Below are 14,497 nucleotides of genomic sequence, written 5' to 3'. Positions count from 1 at the left end.
CAAACTTAAATAATTTGGATTGTTTATTTTTCACGTTGCACCTCATAGATCATTTTTGCAAAATATTAGTCAAATTAGAAATGTTTAAGGCATCTAATTCAGTTCAAAGAAATCAACAAACATTATATTCTAATAAACATTGAAATTTCATCATGATCTACCCCACAACGAACTTCAGTAACATGAATTGTCTATTTTTCAAGTCGTACATCATAGATCATTCTTGCAAAATATTGAGAAATTCATAGATTAGCCGTAATTTTTACCATGAATAGATTTTTAGCCAACCATTATAACTTTTCATCATTCTAATCAAAACTTGACGTGAAAATACTTAAACACCCTCATTGACTGAAAATTGTTGAAGCTGTATTCTATAACTTCTGTTCTTTATTCCCAATCGGGATCGAAATTGTATGAAGAAACGTTTGGGAAATCAACCGAAACCGTCCGATTGATTCCACGATCGTATGGCTAGCCTTTTAATGCTTTTGGGACAGATGTTCCAACGACCATCAAGCTCAATGTAGCTTCGAAGCTCGAAAACCTCCAAATTGGAGCAACTCAGTATCAAATCCTCCACCATTCGGTTGAGTCCTAATTTCTCATCATACCCATTCCTCACAATGGAGGACTGAAAATCGTAGTACTGACTACCTCATCAAGAGGATCAAATAAGAACTTGATTGCTAAAAAATCAGCAGCAGTTCCTACTGATCACCAATCACAGATGGACACGTGTTTAAGTAATTGATTTTTTAATCACATATTGAACACATGTCCATTTGTGATTGGTGATCCGCATGAATTGTTGTTGATTTTTTTCAGCAACCAAGTTCTTTCCATCAAATAATTCCAATTTGATTTCTAGAGCGCGGAGGTGAATTACGGTGAATTGAATAATACATGTAAGCCAAAATTGACAGTAGTTTCAAAAAAAGTTTTAATTGATTATTAAATGTATTTTATTAATTTTATTATTGTTTTTGTTTTAAATATGTATTATAACAGTTTAATGTAATAAAATAATAGTTTAATTTGACATATCGAGTGGAGATAAAAACTTTAAAAGATGTCAAAGTGCCATATAATTTGTCTTTAAATTTTATATTTAAAATTTAACATCTCCAAATGCAATGAAATAGAACCTTTGAGTATTAACGAGAAGATTATAACTTACATTATATTTGGTGTCTAGTTTTCACTTACCAACCCGTTAATTATTATCGTTGAATGGTTTAATCGATGTGTTTAAACATAGGTACTACGGTAGTTTGATCATTTAAGATGGTCTTTGTTAATGAGTTTTTCTTACTCATTTGAAACTTGTTATTTTTTTTGACAAACAATAATTTACATTAAATTTATATAAATAAAGGATTTTTTTTTGAAATGTCATATGAACTTATACACCTTTTTCAATTTGTCATATGAACTAAAATTTTAAGTAATTTGTCATATCAATTTTCTGAAATTATTAATTTGGCATCTCACTCTAACTCCGTTAAGTTTTCTATCCAAAATAAGTCATGTGGCTTCCACATGAGTTATTTTAAAGGTTATTTTTTACTTTTCAATTCCTCACTCCCCTTCAAGATTATTTCGGAAACTTCAAAGTTATTTCGAACATTTCAACTTCATTTTTTATGGACATGAATGACTGCGTTGAATTCTCAACGCTTTTAATTAGTTAAAATTCATGTTAGTGAGATTAATGTCTTTTTAGTAGTTGATAATAATTTTTCGAAATGAACCCGACGTGTTCTTTTTACTAGCTAAAAGTTTTGGGCACAAGAAGTAGAGAACTTGTGAAAAAGAGGTCAAAAGACTTAAACCAATTTATTCCCCCACCGCATTTGTAAATATATCTATGTATGTATAAGAATAAAAAATAAATAAAAAACTTGTGAAAAGGTCTCAAAAGTTCGAAATAATCTTGAAAGTCCGAAATAAAAAACTTGTTTTGGATGACAAACTTAACATAGTTAGGTGAGATGACAAATTAATTATTTTAGAAAATTAATATGACAAATCATTTAAAATTTTAGTTCGTATGACAAATTAAAAAAAAAATGTATAAGTTTGTATAACATTTAAAAAAAATTCTATATAAAATTAAAGAATAATTTGAACCCATGACGTAGTCCACAATCCACAACTACCATTTAATTACTTAAAGACTTAATACATAATAATACATTAATAATTAATAATGTCATCACCTCAGTCTCAACCTAACTTTTTCCTTTATATTTTCAACATTTTTTATCTTTTACAGTATCTTTGGTGCAATGGTACTAAAATATTTTTTTTTTCTATGTTTAATGGTATTAAAATATTGCACAATTCTCATCAGGATTTTATTAAATTCATGATAATTGTTAAATCATTAATATTTTGTTTAATGACCAAAATAATACTACAATTTAATGAAATGATATATTAAATTCTTGTCAGCATGATATTTGAAAAGCTCATAAATTTTCCAAGTGCGAGATATTTATATGGTTGAAGGAGGTGAGCGTGCTGGCCGAAGCGTTGAGTCGATCAACTGCTCAGTCAACCATCTCGCAACCATGCAGCTAGATTTGGACAAAACAAGGTTCATATCATTTCAACGTGCCAAAATTAATACTTTGTAAATGATTTAACAATAAAACTAGACAAAGTTCATATCATTTCAACATGCCAAAATTAACACTTTGTAAATGATTTAACAAAAAATTTAGACAACCCATTTTAACACTAATTTCGTTATCTATCCCCAACAAACCCTAGCCGCAAGGGAAGAAAAAAAAATTAAGAAGAAAAGAAAAACCAGTCGTCGTGGACTCTTGGTCTTTGAGGCAGGCAACAATATTTCTCCTTCTTTTGTTGTTTTTGGTAGTGGTCACTCTCTTGCTTTGTCCATGAAAGCTTTTATGGTTGTGGTTGTGGTCGCTCTCTTTTTATGAAGAGTTTATTTTGTGTTGTGTCATTTTTGTTGTGGTTTTGTTTTCGTTTGTTCCCTGACGAAAGACTAAGAGACATCTTCGTGATGTCTTATAAGATGACTTCTTTGCCGAAGTAGTGTTAGTTTTTGCAATTTCATCAAAAAATTTAGTTAGACGTTGTCACATCCCAGCCTGGGCGGACCACTTCCCAGGCCTGCTCCACTACCGTAGCACGATATTGTCCACTTTGGGCCCCGACCATGCTCTCAAGGTTTTGTTTCTGGGAACTCACGAGCAACACGCCTTGATTCTAGAATCGGAGTGTGTCAGACATGGTTACGTGAGTAAATGATGTTTTTCAATTTATTTGATTAATAAAATATTTATGTTAAAAAAAAACAATAAATTAAGATAAAAAATATTAAATAAACAGAGACCGTGACAGGTCACTGTAGTAAGTTAGTAACTACTAACTACACAGACTAGTAAGAGCACAGTGGTAGAAACAGTAAATTAAATAGAAACCAGGGGTAAAGTCTCGAACCAGCCTCAACCATATTGTCGTTTCTTCATCTTCTCCTTCAAATTCAATCAAGCAAAAAAGCCAAACTACCCTCTCCCTCTCTCTCTCTAGAACTTTCTCTCTCTAAAATCCGAACCAAACATCGTCTTCAACCTTTGGACTCGGGAGAGAGAGGGAAGACCCTGTAAATTCAGCCACAATCATCCTCCTCCGCATCTCTCTCCTCACTTTCTCTCTCTACATTTCGCTTTCAGTCACTCGCTCTCTCACTCCACCAACTCCAAACGCCACCTCTCTCTCTCTCTCTCTCTCTATCTTATGCCCTCATTGGGCACCTAATTCACCAGATCTGAGCCCGACCGCACCAGATCACGCCCCCAGATAACCCTAAAGTTGCTCCGATGGAGGAAGCGCTGGAGCTCGCGCGTGCCAAGGACACCAAGGAGCGCATGGCGGGAGTGGAGCGCCTGCATCAGCTTCTGGAAGCGTCCAGAAAGAGCCTGAGTTCGTCGGAGGTGACGTCGCTCGTCGACTGCTGCTTGGATCTTCTCAAGGACAACAACTTCAGAGTCTCCCAGGGCGCTCTGCAGGCACTGGCCTCCGCCGCCGTGCTCTCCGGCGACCACCTCAAGCTCCATTTCAATGCGCTTGTTCCCGCCGTCGTCGAGCGTTTGGGCGATGGCAAACAGCCCGTTCGCGATGCCGCTCGGAGGCTCCTGCTTACTCTCATGGAGGTGTGCCTTTTACTCTTTTCCTCCTTTGCACTCTGCATTTTGTCTTATTTTCTCAAATGCAATGCAATAATAAACTCAAAATCGTCGAGGCTTCTAATTTGTAGATTCATTCTGAAAAGATGATAACATGGTAATGGCACTTGAAAATTTGAATGAAATTGTTGGCCAGCAGGGTTTGTGGATTTTAGCATATGGTTAGAGACCAATTGAGAACTATTAGAGGTGTTTTGCTGTGCGGGTATGGCTTACCATAGCATAGATACCTCAATTTTGCACTTTGATGTTTTCAGGTTGCTGCTAATGCATATAGACATGATCCAATTTTCAATTATTGTGGCGCAAATGGATAACAGACTTAGTGACCCGTATCGTACAAATACTTGAACCACTTTGAAGTTGAAGTTTCTGTGAATAGCATGAAGAAATGATAAGATGGGTTTTCATTAGTACAAAAGTATTTGCCTGATTCAGTAGGTGTGCGTCCTAGATTTGAACCGTTTATGTTAGATAATGGATGTCATTTTCATCATTTTACAACACGATACCGCAACACATATTTAGTATGGCTCACTATTTCAGTCTTTGTCTTAATGCAATTAGTACTTTTGTGAGCCCCTTCTTTGTGTGCGTACAGACGCTGGAGATCTTAATAGGGCCTTTGTAGTTTTATCTGATTTCTTTGAAATATCAGTATGTATCCTGGTTTGATCACAAATCGTTGTACCATTTTAGGATTAAAAAGTATCAAATCTTGTTTTCTTTCTGCTGCAGGTTTCTTCTCCGACAATCATTGTTGAAAGAGCAGGATCTTATGCCTGGGCGCACAAAAGCTGGAGAGTTCGAGAAGAGTTTGCGCGGACGGTCACCTCAGCAATTGGGCTTTTTGCATCAACTGAACTTCCACTTCAGCGTACTATACTTCCTCCGGTATGTTTGTTGAATTTTATGAATAAAACAATCAATTTTTTTTCTGTTTTTTTCTAACCAGTTCATATACTTGTGAGAAACAAACTAAAGTTTGCTATGTTTTTGTATAATTAGATTCTACAGATGTTAAGTGATCCAAATCCTGGTGTAAGGGATGCAGCTATAGCATGCATTGAGGTTAGTAACTTAGCAGTCTTGGATTTATACTTTGAGTTTGACTTATTCTGTTTATACTTTCTCAAGTAAGACTACAACCTCGTCTCATCTGACTATTGTTCTTATTTATGCTTTCTTTTGTATTTCCAGGAGATGTATACGCAGGCAGGGCCTCAATTCCGTGATGAACTTCAGAGGCACCACCTTCCTATGTCTATGGTGAATGTCTAATAATATGCAGTTTACCTTCATATATTTCCTTGCCCCTTTTTTTTTCAAGTACAATGATCATTTTTCGTAATTTTGTCAAACTAATTTGAATGTCATATGATGCGGGTTGCTCTTTGGGTTTCATTCTTGCTATACAATGTGTAACTGCAGCTGAAGGATATTAATGCGAGGTTAGAGAGGATTGAACCTAAGATTCGCTCGTCAGATGGACTTAGTGCTGTAGAAGCGAAGCCTGTGAACCTTAACCACAAGAAAAGTAGTCCAAAGGCGAAAAGTTCCTCAAGGGAGGCGTCTCTTTTTGGAGGTTAGGATGCTTTGCCCATCAATTCTGGGAAGTTCAAGAGATTACGTACCTACTAATTTATTCAGTGATAAATTAACTGTAGTTTAGTTCCCTAGGAAGGGGGACACCTGAGGCCCATCAAACCAAAAAAAAAAACAAACTGTAGTTGACATATGTGCATTTATATAAACATTATGCTGACAAATTTTGAAGCTTTTATTATAAGTTTTCATGACCCAGACAATACTTCCTTGCCTTAATTTATAGTTGTGAAAGCCAGTTCAATTATTCCTTATACCATATGATGAAAGACCATCGTAATTTTGGTTTCTAGATTTAGATGGGATGTGGAGAATTAAAGATTTTTGACATTGCAATTTCATATCTAGGACATGTTGGTACTGGATACTATTGAAACATATTGTCACCGTAAAAAATGGCCTATACGGTAAAATTCTCATATTGTAAAAGAATTTCTGCATATAGTTGTGTAATTGGATTTAGTTTTGCTTGAAATATTCTTGCATTATGTGTGGAACTGTTAAGATGTTGAAATAATTGATAACCGTTGAATTGTTATTCTCTTCTGTCCATGCAGCCGAAACTGATGCTGCTGAAAAAGCCGCAGACCCTATTAAAGTTTATTCAGAAAAGGAACTAATAAGGGAAATTGAGAAAATTGCTTCCACCCTTGTACCAGAGAAAGACTGGTCAATTCGCATTGCTGCAATGCAGAGAATTGAAGGACTTGTATATGGAGGTTTGTTTCTCCCACTCTCTTGCATTTCTTACCATTCCCATCTCAGCCCCTCTGCCCTGGGCAGACATGCATGTTCAATAAACGTTTTATTGTGTGTCATAACTGATGTTGATTAGATAAAACCATTGTATTGTTGCCTCCGTATGTTCATTAATTTTCTTTTGTATTGTATCATTTGCTCCCAGCTCCCTCTTTTCTCACATTTCTTAACTGCCTTCACATTTTGATGAATTGAAATTTAATCTATTTGTTACAAGTAATATAACTGTGAAATGGCTGTAGCTTCAAAAAGATTATTGTCTTGTAATAGTTCGAGTTAATAAATACATGTAGGTGCTGCTGACTACCAATGTTTCCGGGGACTCCTGAAGCAACTTGTTGGGCCTCTGAGCACACAATTATCTGATCGAAGGTCCAGCATAGTGAAACAGGTGTGCTAACATATTCTTGTATTTTTCATGTGCCTGGTTATGGAATTATTCTTGCTCCCCAGAAACTACTTTTAGGAGATTAGTTCACAGTCAAATTTTTAGTAACCTGCAGCTTTCTGTTGTGAACAGTTTGCTGTTATTTTATAGATGTACCATTTTTCAATTTGTATTTTAGCTCATCTCTTGTTGGAAATGTTCGCTAGTTAGTTCAAGAATATTTATAATAAAATGCTACCCAAAACAGTTAAACAAAGTATTAAATTAGAGGCAGAGACTGGTTAGTTCTTGCTATTCTTTGCAGTTGTCAGTGAGATATTTGGATTAGACATTTAACTCTTGCAAACTTTGCATAGATTGTGGTACAAATGTCAAAGGCAGCTGTTCATACCTTCTTAATATTTTGTGCTTGTTCATGTGCCTTGGGGTGCTGATTAGTTTTTCTTCTTCTTAGGCTTGCCATCTGTTATGCTTTTTGTCAAAGGAGTTACTAGGAGATTTTGAGACATGTGCGGAGGTGTTCATTCCAGTAAGTTCATTTTTTTCCAAAATCAATCCTCAAGTGTTGACCGAAAAGAAAATCCTCAAGTGATAAATTTCTTTAACTATTTTTATCATATTGTTAACCAGGTTCTTTTCAAGCTGGTTGTGATTACTGTACTTGTAATTGCAGAGTCTGCAGATAACTGCATAAAAACGGTAATTCTAACTCTAATGGTCTTTTACTTTACTTTTTATTTTTTTGGTTTGTTTCCGAGTAAAAGAAAACAACTTTTTAAAGCAGGATTTTGGCACTTTATCTTTTTTGCTTTTCAGATGTTGCGTAATTGTAAAGTTGCTCGCGTGCTCCCTCGTATTGCTGATTGTGCAAAGAATGACCGTAATGCAATACTTCGTGCAAGGTATAACACCCAAGACCAATTCATACGCAGGCAGATGCAGAGTTATGCGTTTTTTATTTATTTTTTGTTTCATGTATTAATATATATTTTGAATTGTAGGTGCTGTGATTATGCACTGTTGATACTAGAGTATTGGGCTGATGCACCTGAAATACAGCGATCAGCGGATTTGTATGAGGATCTAATAAGGTGTTGTGTGGCAGATGCAATGAGTGAGGTATTCAAATTAAGGATTCCTATATTGTTTTGTTCTGACTTGTTTGAGTTTTCAGATGTATTAGGATTCACATGTGGAACTTTCCTGTGTATATTTATAGGTCCGATCAACTGCAAGAATGTGCTATAGAATGTTCTCGAAAACATGGCCAGAGCGTTCCCGACGGTTATTTTCTCTATTTGATCCTGTTATTCAAAGGGTATGACATTTTCTTTATCACAAGGATGATTGTATTGTATTTTTATGGAGAAGTCATTGTTTAATCTTTACAATTTTGCACAGTTAATCAATGAAGAGGATGGGGGAGTACATAGGCGTCATGCTTCTCCTTCTGTTCGTGATAGGGGTGTGTCACATACTCCCCAGCTTTCTGCTACTTCAAATTTGCCTGGGTATGGAACTTCAGCTATTGTTGCAATGGATAGAAGTTCAAGTTTATCAACTGGCAATTCTATCTCTTCGGGACTACTTCTGTCGCAAGCAAAGTCACTTGGTAAAGGTACTGAACGTAGTCTGGAAAGTGTGTTGCATGCAAGCAAACAGAAGGTCAGTGCAATTGAAAGCATGCTTAGAGGTTTGGATTTGTCTGAGAAACATAATTCAACTCTCCGGTCATCAAGCCTGGATCTAGGTACCTAATGACTTTGCCTATTTATTATTTTTCTTTTATTACAATACAACTTGTAAAATTCAGTGTACGGAGTCATTAGATAGTTCTGGGAATGAACTAGCTGCTCAATTTAGCAAATTTGATTCAGTTGTGAGCGGCTAAATTGTTCTCTTTTTGCCCCTAGTGCAGGAGTTGACCCTCCATCATCTCGTGATCCACCATTCCCTGCTGCTGCCCCAGCTTCTAATCATCTCTCAAACTCTTTAATGGCAGATTCAACTACCTCAAGTATCCATAAAAGTAGTAGCCGCAATGGTGGCTTGGTTTTGTCTGATATCATTACACAAATTCAAGCTTCCAAAGATTCGGGTAAATCGTCATATCGCAGTAATCAATCGGCAGAAGCTATGCCAACTGTTTCGTCATACGCAATGAGGAGACCTTCCGAGAGAACCCATGAAAGGGGTTCCATTGAAGAGAACAATGACACTAGGGAGGCTAGACGATTCATGAACTCTCAAATCGATAGGCACTATGACACGTCTCACAGAGATGGGAACTTTAGGGATTCAAATAGCAATCACGTGCCCAATTTCCAAAGGCCACTCTTAAGGAAGAATGTGACTGGAAGGATGTCCGCAGGCAGGAGGAGAAGTTTTGATGATAGTCAACTCTCACTTGGGGAAATGTCCAATTATGTAGAAGGTCCCACATCTCTAAATGATGCTTTGAGTGAGGGACTGAATCCATCGTCTGACTGGAATGCTAGGGTTGCTGCATTTAATTATCTACGATCTTTGCTGCAGCAAGGCCCAAGGGGAATTCAAGAAGTGATTCAGAATTTTGAGAAAGTAATGAAGTTGTTTTTCCAACACTTGGATGATCCCCACCATAAAGTTGCTCAGGCAGCTCTTTCAACACTAGCAGATATTATTCCATCTTGCCGTAAGCCCTTTGAAAGTTACATGGAAAGGATCCTACCCCACGTTTTCTCACGGTTAATTGACCCAAAGGAGTTAGTTAGGCAGCCGTGCTCGACAACGTTGGATATTGTTAGCAAAACTTACAGCGTAGATTCCCTCTTGCCTGCTTTGCTCCGTTCACTAGATGAGCAGCGATCACCAAAGGCCAAACTAGCTGTTATTGAGTTTTCCATTAGTTCTTTTAACAAGCATTCACTGAATCCTGAAGGTTCTGGTAATACTGGCATCCTTAAATTATGGCTTTCTAAGTTGGCGCCATTGGTCCATGATAAAAATACTAAACTAAAGGAGGCAGCCATTACGTGCATAATATCTGTTTACTCCCACTTTGATTCTGTAGCTGTCTTGAATTTTATTCTTAGTTTGTCAGTTGAAGAACAAAATTCTTTGAGAAGGGCCCTGAAACAGTACACTCCTCGTATTGAAGTGGACCTTATGAACTTTTTGCAAAACAAGAAAGAGCGACAGCGCCCTAAATCTTCTTATGATCCATCTGATGTAGTTGGAACATCTTCTGAAGAAGGATATGTTAGTGCCTCAAAGAAGAGTCACTTTGTTGGGAGGTATTCTGCTGGTTCAGTTGATATTGATGGTGGCAGGAAGTGGAGTTCAACCCAAGAATCGGCCATGGTCACCAGTACTATTGGTCAAGCAGCTTCTGATGAAACACGGGAGAACTTGTATCAGAATTTTGAGACTGGTTCCAACACTGATATTCTCAATTCAAAATTCAAGGATATGTCTTACACTATGAATTCTGTGAGTCAGAACTTGGGCTCCTGGAGTAGCCCAGTGGATAAAGTTGATGGTAGAACAAATTTAGAAGGCTTGTCTACTACTTGCCTAGATGTTAATGGTCTTATGAGCTTGGACCATATAGGGGTTGCTGAGAGTACTGGGCATGATAGTGAAGCTTCCACCGACTTGGACTCTAATCATTATAATCTTACAGCTTTGAAGGTTAATTCTACACCAGAATCAGGTCCCAGCATTCCTCAAATACTTCATCTGGTGAGTTCTTTGGCTTAATAAGCTCTCAAAATTTTCCTTAGAGAAATTTTACTATCATTGTTTTGGTACCGAACATTTTACCCTTTTAAGCTTTTATTATCATGATGACTTTTTTTTGGATAATTGCACCAGTAATCTACTTCTTTATACGGTCAACTGTTGTGAGAAGAAATATATAGATGTAGTTTTACCATTTATGGGGCATTAACGTTGTATTATTTCTTTTCTGTTGATTGAATGTCTGTATAGATCGGCAATGGAACTGAGGAAAGCCCTACAGCAAGCAAACGTGGTGCACTTCAGCAATTAATTGATGCTTCCATAGCTAATGACCACTCTGTTTGGACCAAGGTTTGTTAGTCCTGAGACGTGAAACGTTTTCTGTCTTATTTAATGTATGTAAGTTTTAAAATTTTTTTTAACATTTCTGTGAAGATAAGAAAACAGCGAGAGAATGCTTGAATAAGTTAGAAACTGAGAAGTTGAGCATTGTTACAACATATCCTTATTTTTATTGTATTAACTCTCTCATTTGTAGAATGCTTGTCTGATGTCATAGATTTTGTAGCTTTGAAATGGTGTTAGCTTTCAGGATCACACTAGCATTGAGAATTGACTTAATAGTTGATAAATGTGTCATGTAGACATGGATTTCAATGTTGAGTCTGTTGACTGCACAGTGAAGTCAATGGGATGAGGAAACAAATTTTATTACCACATACATATACACATTCTTTTGGGTATAAAACTAGAATTCTGTGATGTGTTTACTTGATCTTATATTAATGAATGTTCTGTGGTGCATGTGCAGTACTTCAATCAGATTTTGACTGTTGTACTTGAGGTGTTGGATGATTTGAATTCCTCGATTCGGGAACTCTCTCTTTCCTTGATTGTCGAAATGCTTAAAAACCAGGTTTGTACTTATTTTTTCGGATATGCAATGCCTGGAAATTGTTTAGCTCTTACAAATTGTATTCCTGATGGTGCTTTCATTTGTTTCCAGAAAGATGCAATGGAAGATTCTGTTGAGATCGTAATTGAGAAACTGCTTCATGTTACGAAGGATGTAGTTCCCAAGGTAAATTTTGTTGCTTTAATTATTTTATTCCGGGCTTGCACTGTTTTCCATGGCTCAAACTATTCTATATTCCTGTCAGGTTTCAAATGAATCTGAGCACTGCTTGAGCATCGTTTTGGCCCAGTATGATCCATTCAGATGCCTAAGTGTACGTATTTATGATCCAGCTCCCTACTAATCCAGTTGTTTAGAAGTGAAAAATAAATGAAAATATCAGAAACTTTTGAGTTATGTTTGGCTTCTTTCCCCTGTACTTTGTTGTGATTACTGTTTAACATGCTGTCAATTGTCGATACTGCAGGTTATTGTCCCTCTGTTGGTAACTGAAGATGAGAAAATTCTTGTTACTTGCATCAACTGTTTGACAAAGGTATTATGCTTCCATGTATTGGAGCTGTGTTAGTTGATGTCTAATATCGATTCCGCACATTCAATTTCAGTTTAGGAGTTATACTATTTCATGCGTAATTTTTATCAACTATTATCTTGATAAGGCTCTTATGGTCGATTTGTTAGCTTGTGGGCCGGCTTTCACAAGAGGAACTGATGGCTCAGCTACCATCATTTTTGCCTGCACTTTTCGAAGCGTTTGGAAACCAGAGTGCTGACGTTCGCAAGGTAATGGTTATTTTTTGTCTGGTCCCTTAAACTACACATTGGCCCGTGGGAGTCATTTACGTTCAGCTTCAGCATATATTGTTCTGGCGCCGATGACTGAATTTTTTTCATTTTATGTTGTGCAGACTGTTGTCTTCTGTTTAGTCGATATATACATCATGCTTGGAAAAGCATTCTTGCCATACCTGGAGGGGCTCAACAGCACACAGTTACGGCTGGTGACTATTTATGCTAATCGAATTTCACAGGCCAGGACGGGCACTTCAATTGACGCCAACCATGATTAGCGGCAGGAATTTTGGGTTTTGGGTGGAGTTGTTCATCTTCTTGTGTATTTTGTATATTGTGTGAATGCCTTTTGACTTCATTTTATTTTTTATTTTTTATTTTTTATAATTTTGTTTTCATCACTTGTATTTTCTTATTCTTTCGTCAAATTCTCGTGTTCGTCTGGTTTGGAGGTGGAAGACCCGAAGAGTGCATTTTGTGGGAAGCCATTAGTGTTGCAGCGGACTTATTGTAATCAAAATTTCCCAAACAGCGTTTATATATAAAAAGCATAGGGTTTGGAATTAACATTCAATTACGTAATGAGTTCGTACATCTTGTTCTCTGTTTGGCCATAGTATATGTTGGTCGGTTGTTGTTACTGACACTCCAAAAAATGTAACATTGCATTCTCCATGATTTTGTTTACATTTCCTGTGTTTGGGTCTTGCATGTTCCGTTTGGTACGCAAACAGGATGGGACAAGATAGGACGGAAAAGTGGTTCCATGTTATGTTTGGTATGCGCAGGACAGAACGGGAGAGTTGTTTCGTTATGCGTTTGGTGCCCAGGATGAAGAATGGAACCAAAAGACAGAGAAATCGAAACAAGCTCAATAGGGGGAGTGGAAGCAGATAAACAGAGGCGGATCTTTGGTTGCAGATGTAATATTGGGTAGATCGAAGCACTACAAAATACAAAGAAATCGAAACAAGCAAATCAGAAAAGAATACAAAGACATTGAAGCACTACAAAATACAAAGAATTCAGCAGAATTAGGAACTGGGTGTGAATGAAATCGAAACAAGCAAATCAGAAAAGAATAATAATACCACTTCAAATTTACATCAAAATTAATTAAAGGACCTCTTGGAAGCAAATTTTTTTTCTTTCAGTTGCAGATGTAGTATTGGGCAGATCGAAGCACTACAGAATACAAAGAAAGAGAGACCGAGAGGCTACACAATCACAATCAGATCGAACTTGGAATGGAGATGCAGAGCTGAAGTTCACAGAAAGGCTACACAGAAGAGGATGAGGAGGAAGGTTGCGAAGGGGAGATGCAAAGCTGAAGAAGTTCACAGCGGCATAGAAGAGAAGATGATAGTTAGGGTTTATTGTATGATTTAGATGGTGTAAAAATTGAAAAAGACAAGGGGTATTTTTGTCTTAAAATGTTATAAATTTGTGTCCCACAGAGGTGGGACAAGTCGTTTCAGGGGGAAGACGAAACGAAAAATCACCCAAAACTTATCCTGTGGAATAGCGTATTCCACCCGTTTTAGGCGCACCAAACGTGGGATGGAACGCTTCGTCCCACTTCATTATGTCTCGTCCCACGTACCAAACGGTACCACATTTCACACATTTGGGATGCGGTGCATGATAATTTTTTAAAGTGCTAATAATTGTATGATGAATTTTTTCGAAATGCTAATAACAGCTCTAACTGGCAGCAACAGTTTAACTAATGAAGTGTGTTTGGAGTGGTTTGAAGGGAAGAGGATCCTCTCTTGAGCTCAGGATGGGGATCCTCCTGATCTCAAAATCCGGGCCGTTCAAATTTAATCCAACGGCTCCAAACAGGAAGCTCTCTAAAAGTTATAATAATTGTAACCGTTGAATTAAATTTGAACGGTCTGGATTTCGTGATCAGGAGGATTCTCATCCTGAGCTCAGAATCCTCTTCCGGTTTGAAGGTCGAGCGCCTAATATTATTCAGGACGCTCTTTTGGATGATTGTAATTGGGCAACGGTACTACGTCCTCCCCACGTCTCTTTTTCACATGAATAAAGCCCCCCTACTGGTTTTTTCTGCGCCGCTGCGATGGC

General features: G+C 37.2%; 1 protein-coding gene across 2 annotated transcripts; it reads left to right on the top strand.

Moving 5' to 3' along the window:
• Positions 1 to 3,484: 3,484 nt before the first annotated feature.
• Positions 3,485 to 12,980, top strand: LOC103435789 (CLIP-associated protein-like). Of its 2 annotated transcripts, none has more exons than XM_070821098.1 (21): positions 3,485 to 4,190; positions 4,962 to 5,117; positions 5,232 to 5,294; positions 5,424 to 5,492; positions 5,655 to 5,808; positions 6,386 to 6,547; positions 6,881 to 6,978; positions 7,430 to 7,504; positions 7,606 to 7,674; positions 7,792 to 7,877; positions 7,977 to 8,094; positions 8,195 to 8,293; positions 8,377 to 8,725; positions 8,894 to 10,698; positions 10,948 to 11,049; positions 11,510 to 11,614; positions 11,705 to 11,779; positions 11,859 to 11,927; positions 12,081 to 12,149; positions 12,296 to 12,397; positions 12,523 to 12,980. In XM_070821098.1, the coding sequence occupies exons 1-21, from the start codon at positions 3,858 to 3,860 to the stop codon at positions 12,682 to 12,684; spliced, it is 4,320 nt and encodes a 1,439-aa protein (XP_070677199.1). In that variant the 5' UTR covers positions 3,485 to 3,857; the 3' UTR covers positions 12,685 to 12,980. The 2 variants fall into 2 exon arrangements, with proteins under 2 accessions (XP_070677199.1, XP_070677200.1); XM_070821099.1 differs by having other exon boundaries at positions 3,494 to 4,190; positions 8,978 to 10,698.
• The last annotated feature ends 1,517 nt before the right edge of the window (positions 12,981 to 14,497 follow it).

Source organism: Malus domestica, chromosome 05, assembly GCF_042453785.1.
Source record: "Malus domestica chromosome 05, GDT2T_hap1".
NCBI classification, from domain to species: domain Eukaryota; kingdom Viridiplantae; phylum Streptophyta; class Magnoliopsida; order Rosales; family Rosaceae; genus Malus; species Malus domestica.
This window is presented reverse-complemented; position numbering and strand designations above follow the sequence as displayed.

Bases quoted from the DNA above. Each gene is read 5' to 3' on its own strand.
- LOC103435789 (XM_070821098.1), top strand. From the start codon at position 3,858: ATGGAGGAAGCGCTGGAGCTCGCGCGTGCCAAGGACACCAAGGAGCGC. The intron at 8,726-8,893 runs GTACCTAATGAC...CCCCTAGTGCAG, and splicing joins GTCATCAAGCCTGGATCTAG to GAGTTGACCCTCCATCATCT. The intron at 11,050-11,509 runs GTTTGTTAGTCC...GTGCATGTGCAG, and splicing joins ACCACTCTGTTTGGACCAAG to TACTTCAATCAGATTTTGAC.